The following is a 22,811-nucleotide window of genomic DNA, read 5'->3' as shown; positions in this document are numbered from 1 at the left end:
TTACGCCTTTGACAACATGGAAGAATAGTAATAGCTTTTCAGTAATTAGTTGTGTCCCCATGTCCTACTCATATAGGTCACCGTGTCGACACAGAGTCTAGCAGTCACTCTTTTTGGCTTCTTTATTGCTATCCCACTTGGTATAGGTCTTACAGGAGGAAGTAACACTCTGAAACGTTGTCTATGTTGTAGATCAGGACACCAGTATGTGGATGTTCAACAATTATATGAGATTTGACATTTGCGTATGAGAAGCTTAAAAGCGATGATACTTCTGTATGCATAGACTAGATATAGTATTGAACTATTGATATGTTACTGTTGACTTAGGAGAGTTTGGGCAAATTGAATTCTCCATCTTTGGGTGTTGGCCGTGTTGCTTTTGGGTTGGAATAGTTAATAGTGGGTGAATTGAAGTCTGTATTCTTTGGGTGGAGTACGATTATCTCTGTCAAATGTTCACACTCTACGAATAAAGTTCTGTTTTACCGAGTGCATTAAATTATTTATGAACTTGACAATTCTGATTTTTTTGAAGGCCAATTCAGGAAATTCTTTGTAAAATCTAGAAGAAAACTTGTGTGGACACTGACTAAATAAAGTAGATTTTACTAATAATTCATTTGTGCTTTAAAGTCTAAAAGTTCAAGAAGTTTATGGAGGTTGCACGCTTAGTTGCTTACAACCTCATTTTGAAGGTGTTTTCATAATTCATACAATACAGGCTCACACCACATTAAATGTTTACCAGATGTTGTGTCATGTTGAGATTGTGTCTAAATGAATGTTTTACCTTGCAAAGGACTGACCACAAAAACAGCTGCCCTTTATAACCTTTGAATTCCCTGCTTAACAAGCAGTCTTGACCTATAAAGTTCTCTCTCTTTACATTTCTTTTTAGTAGTTATAGGGATACAGCTGCTTAACATTTTTGTTCTGTTTGTTTTCAACTAAAAGTTGTTCGATTTTCGTCGTATTCGTAATGAGTTTGCAATTGATTATTTACATGCTTTCAGGGTGGTGAGCTGTGTTCTATGCGCTATGACCTAACTGTTCCATTTGCCAGATACATAGTTATGAATGGTCAATGGTGGCAACCCATTGAAAAGATACCAAATAGCTAAAGTATACAGCAGGGATAATCCATCTAAGGGCAATATCGTAAATTTCATCATTGGCGACTTTTGATATTGCTGGTCAATTTGAAGTGATGGGGCATGATTTTGAGGTTGTTAAAGTCTTAACTGAATTGGATGAGTTAGACATCGGTGACTATGAGGTAGTTTCTTTTACCTGGTTCACAGGGTCTATATGAATAGTACATCTATTGTTACTCAAACTTTTATTTCAGCTTTACAATCTTCAAAGTGTGTGTTCATATAAAATATTTTCTTTTTTATCTTTGCTTTCATAGATAAAGTTGAATCATCGGAAGTTGCTGGATGGAATGTTGGAGATATGTGGCGTTCCCCTGAAAAATTCAGAACTATATGTTCAAGCATTGACAAGTTGGATAAGCAATCCTTTGAGCAGATTTCTATTGAGATGGTGAGAATACATATACCACTTAGAAGCGGATGACATTTTAGTAGTTGCTTGTATGCATCTTGTTGACAGGATGTTCAGTTCCATCTTTTTATTACATGCAAAATCACGTAGCACCGACTCTGTTTCTCTGCAAGTTTTGATACTAATGCTGTTGGAATTGAATTGGATAGAGTAATTTAGTAAAAAATAGTGGTGCCTTAGCCTGATTACATCACTTTTAATGTGGCTACTTAACAAAATTTCTTTAGAAGTATTACTTGATTTTCTTAATTAGATTAGACTGCATAGGGTGAATTATAATGCTTAAAGTAATTTTGGATTTGTAAATTGTTCTTTTATTGCTTGGAAAAGTTTTTCTTCTTCTCTTGTTGGTATAATTTTGTTATTTTTTCATTCTTCTAGTAGTTGACGTCTGTTATATTTTTTGGATAAAAAATAATTACAATACAGATGTCTGTTATATTCAAAATTCGAAGCAGGTCCCGGCTGTTGGTGTCTCTTGGGATAGAACGAGTATTTACTATAATGGAGCAGCTTTTTAAAAGACAGCAAGCAGGTTTTCTCTCTCTCTCTCTCTCTCTCTCACACACACACACACACACAATACATGACAAAAAGCATGCTACAGTTACAGAGTTGTATAATAATATGCCTATATTAGTTATATTTGTTTATCGAACTGCATGGTTCCTACTTTTTGGGAACTACTTGATTATAACCATTTATAGTACTTACCGAAAAAAAAAACAAGCATGGTAGAAAAGAGGGCTTTTGGGGTTACAGTTGCTCATCAACAGTATGTACATGGTTAGACACTACTTGTTTTACAGATGATTAAAGAATGCTTAGAAACGAGGACATTTGTGTTTGTGTGTGTCTGTGTGGTGGTTGGGGTATGATGTAGGGACCAAACATGTAGCACTTCTATGCGATGAACTTGCCCAAAGTAACTCCCGCTGATGAGTTGGACTCGGCTGTTAAAGAAATGAAGAACCCCCAACCCGGTGTAAGTGGGTATCAACCCAAGGCCTCCTGGTACAACCACCAGGGTGTGACCAGCCGAGTTAATTAATGGATGATGACATCAAGACAAACTACTTTAATTCGGAATGCTAATATAGTTAGTGGATGATGACATCAAGACAAACTACTTTTAATTTGGAATGCTAATATAGTTTGTAATCTAATTAAGAAAGCAATAAAGGCAAGGGTAAGAGAAGAAGCAGTGTAAGAACGAGTAGATGGAGGGGAAAAGGAGAAGAGTGGATATGAGAATTCATACCATTCAAGAAAAAAGGCGGGTTTTGCTCCACATACTTCCAGCTTTAGTTGTTGGACAACTTTGTACCTTACAAACTCATATCCTTGTATAACCCAACTAAATATAGAGCCCCATGCCCCCACCCATATATAAGTTATTGCTTGAGGAACTGCCAATAATATGGAGGATTTTGTAGTCAAAGGTGGCTATCAAATAAATGTTTTGCTGCTTGGTGCCCTGAGCCTGAATTTCTAACGCATAACGGTATGGTTGAAAAGTAAATGTAGAGACATCGTGAAAGAACAAAGGGAAGGGATAAGAGGAGCTATACGAATTATGAGCTATCTGAATTATGTGTAGGACCTACACCTACACACCCCTAAATGACATCGTGGACTGACACCCCCTATAAAAGGTGGACCTACATAATGAATTATTGTCTGATTTTTTGGTGGACAATGGATATCATCTACACAAAAAGTTAGCTAAATGGAAAGCCTAACCTTTGTGATTTGATTAACTAGCCACAATAATGTAGATTTAAACCAGCGAAGCTTAGGTTTATTACAATCTACTCTTGAATTAAACAAACAAAAACAACTCTTTTATTGAATTTCACAAATCATAAACATCAACTCTGAGGAACCCTAACTACAAGCCTCTTATTTATACTAATAACAATAAAGCAACAACTAAACTAGTAGACTCCTAATTGCACACACAATCCAACATGCGCACGACCCATGGGCTTGACTCGACTATTGGACCTGACTCATGTCCACATCACACAATCTTTTAATTTCTTAAAACATTTTTGACAAGTCTAGGCATATTGAAATTAGCTGATTTTTTTTGGAGATGATATCCGTAGTAGGATCGTCTCTGCCAAAAAGCACTCATTAACTCATTGTGTAAGTCCACTTTATAGTAAACTATGAAGCACGGATGCTGATCTGGCTTAATGACCGGATACGGACCGCAGACGGATCTTTGAAAAATATAGGACACAGATATGTCATGGACACGTTTGAATAATATTTATATAAATATTATATAATTGAGCATTTTTCACCAAATTCAAATTAAAATGGTAATTCTACTTCATAAAATGATCAATTCAAACACATTAAACAACTTACATGTATAACTTGAATTCACTTCATCTTTCTTCTCTTGCATCTCTTCTTAACTTGGATTTTATTTCACTTGTTTTTTTTTTTGTTGAAGTTCCAAAAAAATTTCTTGTATGTGTGAGATTACTGTCCCCCACGTATCCCCCGCGTGTCGGAAATTAAAAAATTAATTATAAAATCGGATATTCCAAATCGCGTATCAGATGCGTATCGGGGCGTATCCGTTTCGGACACGTATCGGACATGGATACTTCACCCTTAGGGACGTATCGGTGCTTCATAGACAGTAGAGGTATAACTTTTGATTTTTACGGTTCTCTCCAAAAGCCTTCCTCGCACTCGTTGTTTCAATCTAAGATTATCACATATTTTACTTCTAATCGGATCTTTCCTCTAAGCATTCCTTCTTGATTATGGTTTGCTTGGTTTGGAGCTTCTCATATGAAACTCTAGTGTTGGATCGGATTGATTGTTCAAAAATTTGAAGATCCACTCTCCCTATTGGGATTTAGGGTGTTCCTTGGTCCGGATAGTTGTTGAGTGAAGTTTTGTGTGCAGTCCTTCTTCCATATTTTTCTTGAGCATTTGGGAAGCCGTTTTTGCTTCAAAAGTTTGTTTTTGAGCACTACACCATAATAGCCTATTTGTAACGGATACTCATCCGTTACAAAAATATTAGTAACGGTTATTTTATGTTGACACAAAAAGCGTGACAAATATTACTAATGGATATCTGTAACGCTTTATTATCCGTTACAAAATTTACTAACGGTTATAAAGTGTCACTAAAATTAATTTCAAGAACGGATACCTATCCGTTAGAAATTATTAGTAACGGTTACCAAATTTGTTTATTCTTTGTCGATAGAACGGATATAAATGACACTTTATTTTTGTTTCTAACGGTTTTATATCCGTTACTAATTAATTTTCTTTGTATAAAACATTTTTATTGCTAACGGGTTTACTATCCGTTACTAATGAATTTTCTTTGTATAAAAAATTTATTGCTAACGGTAAGCCAGATCACATTTACTAACGAATTTTCATTGTATAAAAAAATTGGTTTCTCCGGCCTTTTTATATGTGAGCCACCTTTACAAAAAAGAGTTTTTTCACAGCGTCCAAACGCATAGGCTGTAAGTAACAACACCAAAACAAAGTATTGTATGGTAGCTACTATAAAAATTCATTAGCATAGGAAGTTGTCAACATCGATTAAGGACAACCAACAGGTCACCAACACTTTAGCCAAGCAAATAAACCTCAAACTAACCTCTAACGACTTGATATATATCCGCCCCCACCCAACACCTTATCAATGTATACCAATTTGTTTATGCAAAGTCTCAAGAACACCAAGCTCCATCATTTCACACAACAGAACACCCAACTCCATCACACAAAGATAACACCCAACTCCATCACGGTTTGCAACACCAAGTCCGGAAGTCTCAATCCAAGTCCTTGGGAAATGGCTGTATGCATGGGTTCAATGAGTTCATGGCTTTTGTCAAAACTTTCATTAAGTGATGAGAGTGTAGTATATGAGATGAAATTGCAATATGGTATCCAATGAAAAGAGCACGCCTTTGCCGGGTATCTGAGGGCTAAAAACAGGGAAGATATAAAGAGCTACGCTGCCAATGAAGACAAGAAATGAAGCATGGTCCACACCATTGGAAATAATTTTATGGAGAGCAAAAGAATCCGCAATTCCTAAAGCAAATGGTACGCCGATCCCCTCGCAATAGCAATGGCAAGGGCTTTCTTTCCAGGTTTGACGTAAGGACTTTGGGTCTAATTCTATGTCGACTAGGAAGAGAAACAAGAAAAGACCGATGTTGGCTAAAGTATCTAGGATCTGTGGAGGCTCTTGGCAGGAAAAACATAATGAAGATAAGATTTATATTGCACCAGGCTGATGGTCCTAGCTATACACCTCCTCCCCGGCATTATCCATTCATATAAAGGCCATTGTTCACTATCAATGAATCTCCCCTTAAATGGTATCTCTCCACATCCCCGAATTGGAATTTAGAGAATTTGTGTTACCTATCCGGGGACCAACATCTTCTAAAAGTTATAACATTGGTATGGTTAAGCCGTGAGTGTGCATTGATCTTAATCATCGCCAAGTCGAAAACTAATTCTCCAAGTATAACAAAGTAATAGTACCTTGATCAAACGCTGCAAATTTGGAGAGCCAACAACTCCATTCGATACCCAAAAGCGAAAAAAAAAATGAAAATTAAAAAAGTTTCATAAGAAATAATATTTAACATCGAAAGAAGTATTTTTATGGAACGTAGGCGATCAATGACAGCGTAGTATTGTGCATTGAAACAAGTTTTATCGTTTTAACATAATTGGTAGAAAGTGTATATAAGCCGGTTGACCCAAAAAATACCTGTGCTATTAACTGATATATATAGTAAAGAATATACATTCTCCGGATCGCTCAATCTCTAGCTGCTTAGGCCTTTACTATGTAATATTGCAATTACATCATTAATTTATTCTCTCGAAGTCTTTTTCCAATTATTATCTTGTAATTTTCTTTTCGTTTATTTAATAAAACGGTAAGGGTTTTCTGCCCCAAACCATACCTAAAAAAACATAACAAAGAAAATGATACAAAGAAAATGCACTCGTGAAATAAAAAAATAGAATAGAAACTCACCCCATCGATGAATCCATTATTCCTCAGGTTGTAAGTAGACAACCTTCCTTGCATCCTACAACATGCGGTGACGGGTGTCGGGCAATAATGTATGCAAGGAAATTTTGTTATCGAAATTTCAGTATGAAACTCAAAGAGAAATACTTTTGGAGTTTAACGGCTAATGAGGGGAAAGAGGAATTAGTTTTTTTTTCTTCTCATACCGTGGAATTCTTTCCAAAAGAAGAACATATCCATCAGAAGTAACCACACTAATAGCTTCATATGGATACCTGAGATAGGGTTCATATTAGAAACTTGTAAGAGATACAGAAAATCATAAGGAAATGACAAAAAATACACCATTAATAATGCAACGTTATAGGCCACATTATCCACGAGAAAATGTATTTGAACCATCGAGACTGACATCTATCATACTTAGAGAAACTGCTAGCCCTGGATACACGTGAATCTTGAGATTGTGGAGTAGAAAACATGCTCTCATCATAATATTCTTCATCAGACACGTAATCTATGCTTGAAGTATCAGAATTAAGTCCTTCTCATTCACAAGTTGTACAAGTTAAGAGAGAGACTAATCAGCAAAATTAAGTTCTTAACTTCTGACAACATGTTTTAATGATTGTGGCAGCATTTACACATACAAAACCCATTTAAAAAACAATTGCAATTCTACTCTAATATGCACAACAAACATTTGTAGAGTTTACTATATATAAAAGAGCTTACTTTAATAAGTTAGAAGAGTCAGACCAGGTTTGTCGAAGCTATAGTTTCACTTGTTTTCCCCCTAGTAGTGGTAGTTGAGGATCATGATCCTCATAGCTTCCCTGAATCAAGAAGTCACAGACTAGTAACCCCATAACCCCAACCAACCGCCTCATCGGATAAAATGGTACAACTGCTCCCCAAACACTTGTCTTTCCCGCATATAACAAAATTAAAAGCACTGGAAAAATGCCCAATAAAATTTAAGATGCCATGTACTTGTTGTTCGGTGCTCTATCGAGACAAGACTACGCTTTGTTACTACATAAACTATTTGAAATTTAAAAATGCCCAATAAAAAAAACCTATACCTCATTAACACCATAAATTGGTAATGTGAAGACAAAATGGCTTCTAGAGGACTGTTCATTCATTTGGGTTTTCCCGACAAACCTGAAATACAAATACATAATTTGTTTTACAAATATTTTTCTGGTCTTATACAGATGACTTAACCAATCTTATTAGAATAAAAAGGTTGCGCTTTTGAACAAGATAGATGCCAATACAAATATAACATTTTCATTTGAAGATATATATATTTTTTTTTTAAAAACATAAGAAGAAACATTACTTTGATCTTTGAATCAATCGAACACAGCTAACTTCTTATATTCCTCTCCGGAGATGGCCGATTCCATTATAAGTCTCGGATTCAATTGTCCATCATCCCCGGGAACAACGTTAACAAGTTTTTGAATATCCACTAACAAGTGCAGCTCCTTTTTGTGTTGCCAAGCTATCGTGTGGATCTTGAATCTCGAGATTCCGGAAAACAATGTCCGGTACAACCGAACCATACCCTCGCCACTGAATTTCCTTATGATGGCTTCATAATCGGTTTCGAGTGCATTGGGCGAAGCCTCATCGAATTCCATATCACTAAATACAAACACCTTTTTAACCATCTTGGATGCTTTCAACTTTCCTTTTTACAAAGAACTTCAAGGATTAAATCGAAGGCTTTTGGAAATCGGTTTGCCCCCAATCCATGTCTCGGACAAATCCCTTCTTTTCTTCAAGCCGTTTAGCCTTTAATTGTTTGAAGAGTGGGTCTCATTTGAATGTGATTAACTTCCCTTTCCATGGGTGTTAGCCAGCTCGAAGCAAAATCCCAAGCGGCAACACATACATCCATTGGAGTCCCGGCCCATGCTACCGCATTACATCGCAGATAAAGAAGACAATTTTGAATTTGCCCTTAACGGAAAGATCTTCTACCATTCTCTTCCATTGTAGCTCAAAGAACCTCGCCAAGTTTTTCTTCTTCTTCTTCACCACCATATGTATATCTAGCCACCACTTTGCCCAAAAATCTCGCGGTGGAAGCAATGCACCAGAGCGATTTTCGCCTTTCCCTTCTTCACATCTTCAAGGTACGCAGTGAATCGCGATTCGTCATGTTCCATGAAGAGTCCCTTGTAAATTTTCATAACAACAGAGGCCACCCCTTTGTAAGGAAGAGAGTTCCACTTGTTTGCAGCCATGTAAATCTCGGGGAAGTTCTAGAGCTTGAATTTAAGAGGGACTAGAACTTGTTTTCTCGGACGATTACGGACTTTAAAAGCATAGTGACTTTCTACAATCCCTTCATACTCCGGATCGTAGAGTCTCTTGAAAACTTTTTTCGCGAATGCTCTCACATATAAGAGTCGACCGATCATAGGAAGAATCAAGAGATGGACACCATTTCGCAGCCAAACTAACCTTACCATACTTTTCAGATTTCAAACACTTAATATCCTAACTCAACAACTCAGCAAAAAGAAAGCAAATCTGATCATGCAAGAACCGATAATTGGGATCATTAGTATACCTTGCAAGAGCTTTTTTTTTCCTCCATAGCAGAGTCTTTTTCTTTCTAAGCACTTTCGAGTCAACTTCTCCCGATCCTTATCACCTTTCTACTTCTTTCTTCAATAGTAAGATTCTTCATATTCTCATTAACCCAATCTTTCAACAATGGTTCTCAACCTTTCTTTACAAGCACCACTCAAACTTCTATTCTTACAAATTTTTTTATTCACCTTAACTCTTTCACCTTTCTTCCAAATAGTAACTTCCTCTCGTTTCTCTCAATCCTTTTCCTCTCTTCCAACACACCACATGATCTTTCCTCTCCTCTTTCGCCACCTTTCAACATCTAACCCTTCAAGTATCCTATACAAAATCTCAAGCAAATCTTTCAAATACCCGATTCCAAACCATCTAACAATAAGAGCTAGTGTCTTGGGGTGGTGTTCATGTAACCACAATGTATTTTGATAAAACCCTTGTTTATCCGACTTACGGTACCTCTAACGCCACGTAAGTGGGAAACGAAGTTTTAATGTGTTAAAGGATTATGAGTCCATGCTAATTCTAGACGTTGGATTAAATCTTGTGATGGTGTATCGTGAAGTATATGGAAAAAGAAATCGAGACATGGATTACCCGTTGTGAGTAAAGTTGGTGAGCAGGTTTCACCAAACCCTTTTGGAACCAAGGTCCATGGGATCATCACGATGGAATCCACGCCGGATGATTGATTTGAGGACATGGTTGTGGTGGCCGGATCGAAAGAAAGAAAGAAGAAGAAGAAAAGCGCTTTTGTGTGAAGGAGGAGGGTTGAGAGGAAAGAAATTTTCATCTATCATAAAATGCAAGAAAATACCGCTTTGTGCATTTTGGTGGAGAAGAGAGGAAACCTCTTTCAAACCGCAGACATCTACCACGGTCATATAAGAAACATGTGTATTTCGATTCACGCCACGCTTTGATTGTATATTGCCTACCGGCTGTGCTATTGTCCACACTACCCACCGGATTTGTTGATAACAAATCACTAATTGTTTCATTATATATTTCCAACATCGAGGCCTAAGAAAATTTAGGCAAGACATTTAGATTAGTTAAAAGAGTAATACACAAGTAAGACTTTAAACTTGAAGAGTGGAAATGTAACCCGCATTTTATACTTCCAACCACGGGATACAAGAGATTGACTACATTGAAATATCTGAAAAAAATTAGACAAATGTTAATCACCTCAAAATGAGCATTTATATAAGCTCGTAACACTCTTTGACATCAAAGAATGAATCCAAACAAGGTGTAAAGCGTGACGTAAAGTAATCATTGTTAACATAGATAAGACCAAGTAACAAAGCATGTACTTGCCTTATAACCATCCAGTGGCACTCAACAAGCCGCGGAGATTTCTACAAAAACATCTTGCTGCGGAAGACTGGGTGGTAAAGACTTTATCAAAAGTAACCGTGTTTTTTGCCCCGCAGACAATAAAATATGACATGTTCATACAAAGTTTCAATCACGATAAGACCCCATTCAATAAACATACATGTGTAGTTGAACTTAAAGAAGACTAGATTTGTCTATACCTAAATTACCATTTTGTAACAAGTCTATGCCCCACCCAAAGACTCCGTTGATGTAGGATAACAAATAACCGAGGCTTCTACACTAGCACCATCATCACGCTAACATGGGTCGACTTTGCGTAAGACGCTAATGCTACCTTTAAGCTCCTGCAGTTTGAAGCAAGGTTATCACTATATGAAACAAAGAAAATTAAAGAAGTGTTGAGGGGAAAAACTACCAATATAGTGTTATGTAGTTTCTTGGCACCTAATATCTATGAATTAGAGAAACAAGTGACCCACAAAATTTATGCATCAGAACAAATATTTACCTCATCATTGTTTAGTTCATGGAAGTGAGAAGAATGAGCCTTTGAAACAATCCATAACTCGAAAGGAAACGAAGCAATCGAGAAAAAAATGCCTGGATTCATTGTTCAAATATACAAAACTCGTAGTCCAAGTTTGTGATATAGAACACAAAATGAAATAAAAATTCCTAACAAGTGGCATCATCGTTGAAAACAACTAAATTTAGATATATATGATTTTTATGACTCTCTTTGTGACAATATGTGAGTATCCATGTCATGAAATATGGACTCATATCATTATTCTCTTGAGCAAAGTAAACAAGCAATTGACAAAAACTGCTACCAACAACATCGAGTTATAGGCGAACATACTTATAAACAAAGCTTGAGCCCCCTTTCCAAGAATTGCCTAATGCTTTCCATGCTCCTGATGCAATGTTTTCCACAGAAGTATCAAGAACCTTTAAACCCTACACATGACAAAAGAATAAAACGGCACATCGAGTTAGCTCCAGGGATCATCCCAACCTTTTGGTCCCTCACTTTTAATGAAGTTTACTATGACCTTCATTTGCTTCTTCAACTCTATTAGATAGAGAATGATTTCCCACTCGATCTCAACTTTCTCAAGCTCCTCCCAGAGCTCTACACAATCTACAAATGACCAACAATCAAACTAATCATTACTTGTCGAGATACACATGGAGGAGAGGACATACAAGCATCATGAATTTGCGCTATGACTAAAAATACTTTTGTTGTTTTCCCGCGTGTATTCACAGCCTAGTGTCTATCGAGGTCCGATAACATTTGGTGGAGACATCGAGTATAGTACATAAACTAAATTTTCTAGCTCTTACTGTTTGGATAAACATGATCAACTAAAAGTGTCCCTACCTTTCAACTACGGCTTTCTTATCAACGATTTAGGCACATACTCATCAGCCATGGAAAATATAATCTGTAGCTAGCACACAATAGTAGAGTTTAGAATTATTCACCCAAGAAAAATGAAGGAAATAAACTTAATTAGAGCCAAATTGCATTCTCATAATAACCTAATACACAGTGCACACACACAAGGAAGAGGAGAACGTGCAAATTCACATACCGACAAGGCGTTTTTGACATGTGCCTAAGTGTTGTTCTCGGTTGGTCATCACTAAGATCGAATCGAACACATCGTTATCTCCCATATAAGATCACTATATACCTGAACAAATACCAATAAAACCGCACGACATGTTTACCTTTGAAATGGATCACCAACCCTAGACTTCCAAGAGATCCCTTTCTTCCTCCTCCTTTATTCGGTTGGAACCGCAATGCAAAACTTAATTTCATAAGTTTGCATCAAGGAGTTAAAAGGGGTTAGAAAACTCACAAACCCGCAAAACAAACAAGCATACATATAATACAATCAACAATAATGAAAATTATATACATATATCCAAAAAGGCTCAACAAGTTGCAACTAGAACCCTTATCCAATGTCCAAAAAGATTACATAATTACAACTAGAACATTAACCATACTAAATTCTTTTTGTCACCCATATGTCCAAAAAGGATTGTTAAATTATAACTAGAACATTAACCATACTTAATGTTTTTGTCACCCATATGTCCAAAAAAGATTTGCTAAACAATATGTCCAAAAAGATTAGCACTAATCAACCATTCTTAATCATATTTCAACCGCCCATCAGCCAAATCAACCACCCTCCAAAGAACATAACCATGAAGGGTTTTATTTCCATCTTGGGGACCATCATAGAGTAACGATCACCCATAAACACTTCCTCAATATTGATCTTTTTTTTCACCTCTAAGCACTCTTTTCCGCCATGACAAACATCTTTGTGCATAGGATCGGGTCACCACTAACCCCTTAGCTACTTCATTACCTTCTCTATCCAATGGGGTAACTCTAGTCGGGTCGACAATCCTACACGAGCACTTGTCGATCAAAATGAGAAGCTAAATTTTGAGGAGACATTGGAGATGGATGATGCGTGAGTTTGAACCATGAGGTGTATTCATCGCAGACTATGGGGGACAATTCCCCGTGTAATGAGCCCCGTGATAATAGAAAACACATGTAAGGAAAAATACAAGTTATATGTATGCCTAATTGTAGAAGTTACAAACTCACCAACAATAAGTTAGTCAAATTGGTAATGGAAGCTTTAACCTCAGCCAACTCTTTCTCGACGTTGGGACTAGCACTAGCAGATGATGACAATGCTTTTTCAAGTAAGTACTCACCAACCGCAGCATGTTCAACTTGTGCAGGTGAGATTTGAGAGCCAACAAAGTACACGCCCTTTTTGTCCTTCCCAAAGACTTCAACTAGTACATCACCTTCAAGGTCTATGACCTCGCCAAGATCTTCCTCTCCCTAGCTTGCTTCAATAGCTTTCCTTTCTTTAACAAACTTCACTTGTTCCCCTAAAACAACAAGCACAACCAAATAAGGACACCCATGTATATATACTTACAACATAACAACAAGCTCAACACATTTAAATGTAGAAAAGATAAATACTTACATATGCTACACGAAGCACTCTCCAAAAACAGATCCATCACGACGCTCAGGACCGGTTAGCCAATCGCCCTCTCGGCGTACTTTGACATTAGTGGTTCTTTTGTTTCTACACAAAAATATATAAAATGATACTACTGCACCACTTCTAATAATAAAGACATCGAGATAGGACGGCATCTTCTTGTAACGATTTGGGCATATTTTTTTTTCCAAGAGTATGACCAATAGCGTTCATTTTCCTATTTGATGCATTCTTTGCATTCCTTTGTACGACTTCGTGTCTGAATTCACGGGTCACAAACCGCCCAAATTGTGGATTCGTACCATCCGGACAAGCGCAATAGCAGCCTTCCTTGCTTAAGGCTTTCTTTATGATCTCTTTTCGCTAGTTGCTTTTGCGTCCACGAATTTAGAGGAAAACTCCCTCCGAAGTTGTTTGTAAGCCAAAGCCATGGGCACATCATATTCAAACTCACCCTATCAAGAATTTTAATAGTTAGAAATTCATTTTGGTGAAGTTAAAATGATAACATTATTAACAAGAATTGAATGTTACCGCCAAAGCTTCCCACATCAGATCCTTAAAGGATTGTTTCACAAGCCTCCAATCCTTGTAATTCAATGGGATGGTTATCGAATAAAATGCCCCAAGCGGTTGCCCATTTTGCCCCATAAGGACCAACAACAAGGTTCTTTACTAGACACCAAGACAAGCATCTTAGCCTTAACTCCATGAAGGTGCTCCGTGATGATTCGGATGTTACCGGGGTGTTGCTTGACTTGGTCGGGGTGTTGCTTGACCTGATGGGGGGTGGCCGCAAGGCACTAGGACTGATGATTGACCACTTGATTCCATTAAAATATCCCCGCAAATAGTGACAATTATAATGGATGCATATATTGGTAACGATATGTTAATCTTGAAGTGAAATCACTACACTTCAAAACGTAAAATAAATCACATTCAACTTTGAGGCACAACCATCAAATAAATTTCAGTGTATAATCATCAAACTTGCAAGCAGAAAAATCATGACTCACCCAATATAAAACTAAACACAAATGGATACATCCATAGCAAAAAGTTATATTAACATATTAGACAATTAATTAACGCCGTCTTTCTAGCAAGGGTCTCAAATTGGGTTGGTCTTCAAGAGTAGATTGGAAGTCGGTTGGTACATCTAGCTCATCCACTCGACAAGTCAACCGCTTTGGAGAATGTATAACCACCGACCAATCGGGATGTTTCAAATCTTGTGAATAAAACACTTGATATGCCTCTAGCAAGAATGGTCGCTCATCCAAAAAGTTACTTGAACTTTTCAGTTTGTCGAGGTTGACCATCACCAAGCTTGAGTCCGGACAGATTTTACAGCCATTAGTCTTGTCTTCCACCCTCACCCAATCACAATAAAAACCACCTCTTGAAAGTCGGTATAGTCTACCTCGATTATCCGTTTAATGACCCCATACCACATCGTTGTTGCATCAATGGGATTCTTGTCGCGTTCCTACTTGCAAGAAAAAGAAGTAACAACACCAATCGCCTTGGGTGGTAACAAGATCATCATGAGACTTGGGGAGAGAAGACAAAACCATTGACGGTACTTTTGTATGTCTTAGCTTTAGTTGGGTCTTTGACTAACCGCCACAACATAGAATTCGTGGCATCGCCCTCCAACAACTATAATAATACACAAGAAAACAATTTAAAAACATGACTAGTAAGAGAACTATCTTAGTATTTTAAATTATATTGTTTTTGTAAGAATTAATACCTTCTTATATAACAACCAATGAAATTTGTCTCAGATCTCTACCTCGCTTTTTGCAATCTCTTTTCTTTTTAGCACGCGGAACCGGATTGCAATGACTCACAATACTCAATGATTTTATTCATTCATGCTTTAATAGAAGTATCTACATAATAACAAAACCATAATAACAAAACATGTTCCGTGCCTACATAGTGAAGGATTAAAGAATTTAGACCAGAATGTATCGCTTCTTCGACTTCGCCGAAAAACAAAGACTCCATCGACGATTCTGTACAAATTGATGAGGGATAATAACACATCCTTACCATCTAGGATAGGCCCTTCATCATTGTACTCACCATTTTCATCTAAAAAGACTTCTTGACTATATTTGTGATTACGGCTCGTGGATTAGACATGTACTCCATGGCATACCTAACAGATTCAACAACAAGATAGGATTCTGCAATAGAACCTTCAACATATCGTTTGTTGCTAGGAATATCTTTACACTATTTCATCGACCTATTGGAATCAAATATTCCAAACTTACACATGTAAATTTTAAGTTAAAAAACACGTCAAATGAAGTCAAACAATTGAAATAAAAGTGAATTACCGTTCGAACGGATACATCCACCGATCTTGGGTAGGTTCACAACGCAAAGCCTCATCTGCCAAATGCACTACATGGTGGATGCTTATATCAAAAAAGGATGGCGGAAAGTGTTTCTCTAACACACATAATGCCTCGACAACCATCAACTTGGCTTCTTGAATGTCTTTTCCGATCAAGACCTCGAAACACAATAAATTAAAGAATAAGCTTATTCGGTGAATAGCTTTTCCGTAAGTCCCGGTGTTTCGAAAGGCATGTTGAAGTAAAACAGTAATAAGTACTCCATGATGACATGATAGTCATGCGACTTCATTGTTAGCAAAACCTGTGTATTGAGACTAACAATGTTGCTCAAGTTAGAAGAAAAACCCGAAGGGAGCTTTAAGTACTTCAAAGTTTTTAAGAAATCCATTTTCTCATTCTTATCCAAAACAAAAGAAGCATGTGGCTTAACCGCTTTTCCCCGTGTTTGAATCAATTTGCATCCACCGCCCATCGCGGTATTCCAAGAAGCCTCATATCCCGCGTGCATTTACAAGATATTTTGTTTTACTCAAGCAAAGGATCGTGGTTTAGTAAATGTTCTGCAACATTCTTTCGGTATGCATCACATCAAGCAACATGGCGGACTTCATGGTCTATCCAAGACTCCATACCAAAAAGATTGGCTTCTTATACCATGCCCCAAAGAAGTTCACCACCATCATCATTATCATCAACATTTACCTCGCTCTTTTTCGCTTGCCCTCATTTGTCTTTCCAAGTTACAAAGTCGATACGATCTAGATGTTTTAGAAGTTCTTCCCCTCTTAGTGGTTTCCGAGGTAGACTATCTTCCACCGCCTTGAGCCCCAAGTACTTCCCATCTCTAAAAGGGTGATCACTATTAAGAAACCGCCTATAGTTTGTGTAAACAATTTTCTTGCTAATAGGTAGATGAAGAGATGGAGTATTGTCACCACACTTTGGACAAGCTTTATATCCATGGGTTACACAACCGGATAAGTTCCCAAAAAAGCCGGAAGTCGTGAATCCCCACATCAACATAGCTCTCAACGTGAAATGTTCCTTTTTATACATGTCATAAGCTGGCACTCCATGATCCCACAACCGCTTCAACTCTTCATACAAAGGGTTCGAGAAAAACATCAATGTCTTGACTCGGTGCCTTCGCCCAGAATTAACAGAGACAACATTTGGAATTCTCGCTTTCATACACAAGGATGGTGGGAGATTATAAGGCACCGTGATGACAAAGCCAACAATCAGAAATCAGTAGATCGAACTCCACGTGGATTAAATCCATCCGTTGCAATAGCAAGCCAAACATTGCGCTCCTTCTCGCAAATTCTTCATACTTCTCTTTACATACTTTCCATTGGCCAATGTTTGGATGCCTCATATAATCCCATGAAGATTTTGATCTAGCATGCCAAGTCATGTCACGTGCTATCCATGGTATTGTATACAACCTCTTGAGTCTCGAATGAGAGGAAAGTGTCTCAACACTTTGTTAGGCTCTTTTGAAACCTTCCCTCCTTTTCTGCTATGACTTTATATCTAGGTTTTTTACAATGACGACATTCCTCCAATTTTTCGGTCAAGTTTCCAAAGATAGCATACAATTATTTTCGCACATATGAATGCACTTGGCTTTCATCCCTAGGTCTTTCAACATTTGCTTCATTATAGGATATTTCATCGGGCAATGTGTTCTCTTTGGGTAACCATCTCCTCAACATGGACAACAATGCTGTCACACTATTCCCAGACCACCCAAACTGTTTCTTCAAATTGTGAAGTTTAACAATTGCTGAAAGTGTTGTCTCGGGTCCCTCACAAGAAGGATACAATTTTTCTTTCGCTTTTTTTTTGTAGTCAAGATACCTCTTATCCAAGTCTGGTTCAGGAACAAACGGTGGTTCATTATCTCCTATTTCAATACCATGGCCCATATAAGCATCAACAAAGTTCCCTATTCCAAGCCCTTCTTCCTCGGTGTTTATTTCTTCCATGTATCCCACCACCGGATGCTCCATCGAAGTTTGTAAGCGTCTTTCACCATGTAAAACCCATATACGGTATGAAAGATCTATACCGTTTAGGTTCAAATGATCTTCGACCACATCATATTCTAGTCGGAACCTATTCCTACAGTTTTTACATGGGCAAGGACAAGCCGCACCACCAACTTTGTTTTGGCAAATGAAACAAAATCCCTAACCCCGTCTTCATAAAAGTATGGACCTCTTTGTTTTTTCGTCCATCCAAACTTTTCAATTTGCTCACTCATTCTACAATAAAACATGTTTATATATAGTTAAGGAATTTAAGACAAAATAAACAAATAAGTTCCAATCTTCCGATTATATGCAAACGTACAGGTAACACTTAAACACTCATATGTACTATCAACTACCATCACTACTAGAAAAAGGCACATAGATAGCTTTTGTTTAATAGCTTATGTAAAAAAATGCTATACAAAAAAAATAAGATTGCGTTTGTAAGTCTTTGGCTATCATTTTTACTAAATGGTTCCCTATTCATTCAATGCTTTTCTTTCAGAGGGGTATTGGCCGATAAATCCTACAAACGCAATCCTTTTTACACGATGGGAAGACCGGGATGTTAAGTTGGAACACGTATGAAACAACCAACGAAGGTATATATAATAATAACTCAAAAAAAGAAATAAAGTAAATCTCTCAGAGAAACAAAAACAAAGGAGGAGCTTTAAAGGTGAGAGTTTGATCATTACATTAACGAAAACAAAAAAATTTGATCCTTTAATTAAAAACAAATTTTTATTTGCCAAAGTGGATTTTTTATATGTTTGGTTTCAATTTTGTTTTTCTTCTCGCCGAAGATCCTCACTTTGGGTTCATGAATCTTCCGCTTGCTTCAGCCCCGCTTTTTAGGTCCTCTCTTTCACACACACAAATTTTGTTGATATCGAAATATATCGAAGTTTTAGGATTTATTGGTTTTAGGTATTTGGAGATTGATCCGATAGCTTGGCTTGGGCTTGAGGAAGGCTGGAGGCTCATCTCCGCCTAAGCATCATATCGGAGCGGTATGTATTGTTTATCATTGCTATATATATAATAGTTGAAATGTTGAACATAGAATTAGGGCTTGGTGCTTTGGTAGCGTTAGCTTACAAACACGATTAGGTCAAGTTTAATTTATACTGACTACTCATTGTAGAAGAGATTAAAAGTAAACCATTGGTTCAAACCAAACTATTAAAAAATCATAAAATAATGACCAAAAAAAGGTAATCAATACTTTATGAGCAGAGAAATCATAAAGCTCTCCTTTGATTGATATCTGAATTAGAACCATTAGAAATAGAAAAACTTGTTAATTAGAAAACTCGTAAATCATTCTTTAGCTAAACTTGATATCCGAATTAGAACCATCAAAATCCACTCTTTTACATATTAAAACAATCTTGTAATCGATCCATTGAAAATCAGCATAATAAACAACAATCAACTAATAAAATTAAATATGTTCGCCAGATAATAAAACCCTAAACATCAACTACTCACCTCGGTTAATGAGAATCTTTTTTCAAGAGATCCAAAAATGAAAATCTCAAACCCTAGACATACAAAACCAAAACCAAAATCAAAACCTTAAATAATTTGTAGGAGGAAGAAGAGAAGACGAACGAGAAGGAAGACGAGGATAGAGCAACTCACCGAAAGTGAAGAAGAAGTTCACGGCAAAGAAGTGGCGGCTTTCGTCCGAAGCTTTAGTTGATCTGTTTTTCCCTTTTTCTTCTATTGTTTTTTTCGATGAGCCTTTAAGTGAAATACTCCCCGCCAGGTTTATTTTTTTTTTTTTTTCCGATGTAATATTCTTTTTCTTTTTTTTTTTCTTAGTTTCTAACGGTGGGTAAACGTTGCTAAATATCTAAAGAAATGTTACAAAATAATTCAACTATTTAAGCAACGGTTGATTGCATTGCCAACGGATAATATATGTGACTAATTTCCTAACGGGTGTATAAGTGTTACTAATGAAAAACCCAATTGTTGCAAATTCACCCAAATGGTGTAGTGGAGGAGCCAATTCAACAAGGAAGCAACTTGAAGGTAGATCTAAACTTCTGTGTAGCAAGTCTTGAATTGGTGAAGTCCATGCAACATAGTTGTTTGGAAAGCAAACTGGGTGGTTTGATGAAGTAGGATCTAGCCTTGAAAACAGATTTGTTGCTAATATATGGCTGTGTATTTCCATCTCAAGTGCTCTAGCTTAGAGATGGATGGTTGGGTTTTTTATGCACAATTTCAAGCTTAATTAGTATGTAGGTTGCTTAGTTTGAATCCTAAGAGAAATTACTGAAATTCGTGAGGCATAATTGCAAAACTATATAGCATATTCCAGGTGGTTATCAAATAGATTTTTCTCTTTGGGGCCATAAGCCTAAATTTAGGTGCAAGGACTGAGAGATGAAGCATGGTCCTGAGAGTATAATCGGTTTGACGGTTTTATCGTTTCATTTCTAGATAAGAATTCAGTGTTGTTTGGGAGAGGGGCTGGTTTATTTCTTCAGTCGGGGTGGGGAAATTTGTTTCTTTTTGCTTGCTTGTTTTGTAGGTTACCTCAATTTCCTCGTGTATGGTCCTTTAATTAAATTTTCTTTGCCGATCAAAATAGAAAATGAAGGGTAAATAACTAAATATATAAGATGCATTGGACTCTTCATTCGTTTGTGCTATTGCCATGGAATATTACTATATTCGAGACCATAAGAAGAACCTTTGATCTCTTTTACTCTACTGCTTTTTCATGACCCCCTTCTGTTGCCGGTAAAAACAGTAACCATTGGTGTTTTCATCCGTGCTACCAGTCAGATTTATTCCTTTGTTAGTTTCTTCTAAAACATGCAAAAAAGGAAAAAGAAAAAAAAAGGTTTGTTGCTGGTTATTTCCAGTGTTCTAAAAAACGGCCTAGGCGGCAGTCTAGGCGGCACCTAGGCGCTAGGCGGTGCCTGGCCGAACTGTTTTTGTATGTAATCGTTTTATAAATCGGTGGTCTGATTAGAAGGACCCAGGCGGGTGATTAATTGGCCTAGGCGGCCCAGGCGGGACTGGACGGTTTAGAGGGTCCAAAAAAAAAAGAAAAAAAAAAGACAGACTTAAATGTTACAAGCCCAATTAAATTAAAAAGACCCACTAGGGCTTACAAAATCAATCGGCAGTCTCTCTTCTCGGGTTCTGAAAAGAAATTTTGGAGAGATTCAAGGAAGAGAAAGAAAGAAAGAGTTGGGGTGCTGAAATCAGATCGATTTGAAGAAAAAATAGAGTCCAAATTAGATCAGATCTGATGAGATCAAATTGAAATAAGAATTGGGGTGTCGAGAAGAAAGAAAATGAGTGGGAAGAAATTAGAGAGAGTTGGTAAATCGTACCTGGTTTCAACCTCAATTGAAAATGGAAGCAAAAAACAAATATGGGTGATTGAATTGAATTCAAATTCCTTCAAATCAGATCCAGATCTGATCGTTTTTGTGATCCTGTATGCTGGATTTTACATCAATCTGAAATTTTATGCTGGAATACCTCTTGAAATAAAGATTACTCCATCTTATTCTTACCGGCGCGGATTAGAACTTGAGGCATGCATTGATGCATATGAGCTGATGTTAGTTGATTATTTGCAACTAGTCTCTGTGCACGTGCACGTGCCCTTACAAAAAAAAACAAAAATTATAACCACACTTTTCTAGAGAAAGACTATATTACCTTAATACCACTATTCCAAATTTTAGTGACATCATTTCATTCCAATAACATGTTTTATCCAGAGAAAAAATAATAATTATACATATATATTTAAATAATTAATTAAATAAAACCGCCTAGCGCCTAGCCCGTCTAGGCGCCGCCTAGAAGGCCTAGGTGCTCCCCTACCGTCCGACTACCGCCTAGCGTTTTTTAGAACATTGGTTATTTCTATGGCGTTGCTTCTGAACTATTCTCTGTGACTTACACGTCCTTCTGCTTGTACATATAGTTTGTAAATTTGTGTTATGTGTACGAGGCAATTGGTGTTACCCTTTCGTGTGGATTGATTAACTGATTTTTGTTGAGGACTGAAGACTTTTTTTGAGCCATTATCCTCTGCGTTTGTGCTCGGGTACCAATTTTTTTTAATGTTGAAGGTTGTCTTCTCCTTTTTTATTTCTCATATTGGCAGGCTGTCCAGGCAAAACAAAAACGCAGGTTCTAGTTGGTATTGTTGGGGATGACCTGCCTCGAGCTACTGAATTGGTTAGTGAGTTCTGGCGCTCCAACTTGAAAGCAGAATTCATGGTCAATAAAAAGGTCAAGAAACTGATTGATCGTGCTGTAGACTCGAGTATTCCATGGATGATAATTGAGGGTGATGAGGAAAGAAACGGAGGTGTTGTCACCTTAAAGGATGTTGAGAAAAAACGGATAAAAAAATCAGAGCAGGGACGATGGTTGAGGAGCTTAGCGAGCGTTTGAAGAACACACCATTGCACAAACCATTACAATTGGATGTATTTGATTGTAATGGCATTTATTCTTACTTTTTTACATAGTTCACAAGAGAGTTGTTAAGGTGGATATTTCAGGAACCACAATTGGGTAAAATGAATGCCAGACTGCCAGTTCACACATTTTTGTTTTTTGTTGTTGTTTTCTTTTAAACAGTATATATATATATATATATATATATATATGGCGAGGGTAGTTGAAAAACAAACAAGAAGACTGTTACTGGTTCGAGTTTTCTACCCTTAAGCTCGAAATCCCCATGTATGAGAATATT

At 37.1% G+C, this 22,811-nt stretch overlaps 1 protein-coding gene and 1 pseudogene across 3 annotated transcripts; one reads left to right on the top strand and one right to left on the bottom strand.

The window, feature by feature from the left end:
- Nucleotides 1–1,153: 1,153 nt before the first annotated feature.
- On the top strand, nucleotides 1,154–22,659 carry LOC147504338 (histidine--tRNA ligase, cytoplasmic-like). 3 transcript variants are annotated; one of them, XM_086557267.1, is made up of 4 exons: nucleotides 1,154–1,279; nucleotides 1,415–1,548; nucleotides 2,028–2,104; nucleotides 22,212–22,659. In XM_086557267.1, exons 1-4 carry the CDS (start codon nucleotides 1,211–1,213, stop codon nucleotides 22,502–22,504), a joined length of 573 nt encoding a protein of 190 aa, XP_086413393.1. In that variant the 5' UTR covers nucleotides 1,154–1,210; the 3' UTR covers nucleotides 22,505–22,659. The 3 variants fall into 3 exon arrangements, 2 of the variants coding, with proteins under 2 accessions (XP_086413393.1, XP_086413395.1); XM_086557269.1 differs by having other exon boundaries at nucleotides 1,999–2,104; XR_015193035.1 differs by lacking the exons at nucleotides 1,154–1,279; nucleotides 1,415–1,548; nucleotides 2,028–2,104 and adding an exon at nucleotides 18,986–19,074.
- On the bottom strand, nucleotides 8,689–9,935 carry LOC147504339 (uncharacterized; annotated as a pseudogene).
- Nucleotides 22,660–22,811: the final 152 nt, after the last annotated feature.

Source organism: Coptis chinensis, chromosome 4 (assembly GCF_015680905.1).
Source record: "Coptis chinensis isolate HL-2020 chromosome 4, ASM1568090v1, whole genome shotgun sequence".
NCBI classification, from domain to species: domain Eukaryota; kingdom Viridiplantae; phylum Streptophyta; class Magnoliopsida; order Ranunculales; family Ranunculaceae; genus Coptis; species Coptis chinensis.
Note: the sequence above shows the minus strand (reverse complement) of the source record. Positions and strands in the feature narration are given on the sequence as shown.

Bases quoted from the DNA above. Each gene is read 5' to 3' on its own strand.
- LOC147504338 (XM_086557267.1), top strand. From the start codon at position 1,211: ATGGGGCATGATTTTGAGGTTGTTAAAGTCTTAACTGAATTGGATGAG. The intron at 1,549-2,027 runs GTGAGAATACAT...AATTCGAAGCAG, and splicing joins AGCAGATTTCTATTGAGATG to GTCCCGGCTGTTGGTGTCTC. The intron at 2,105-22,211 runs GTTTTCTCTCTC...TCATATTGGCAG, and splicing joins TTTTAAAAGACAGCAAGCAG to GCTGTCCAGGCAAAACAAAA.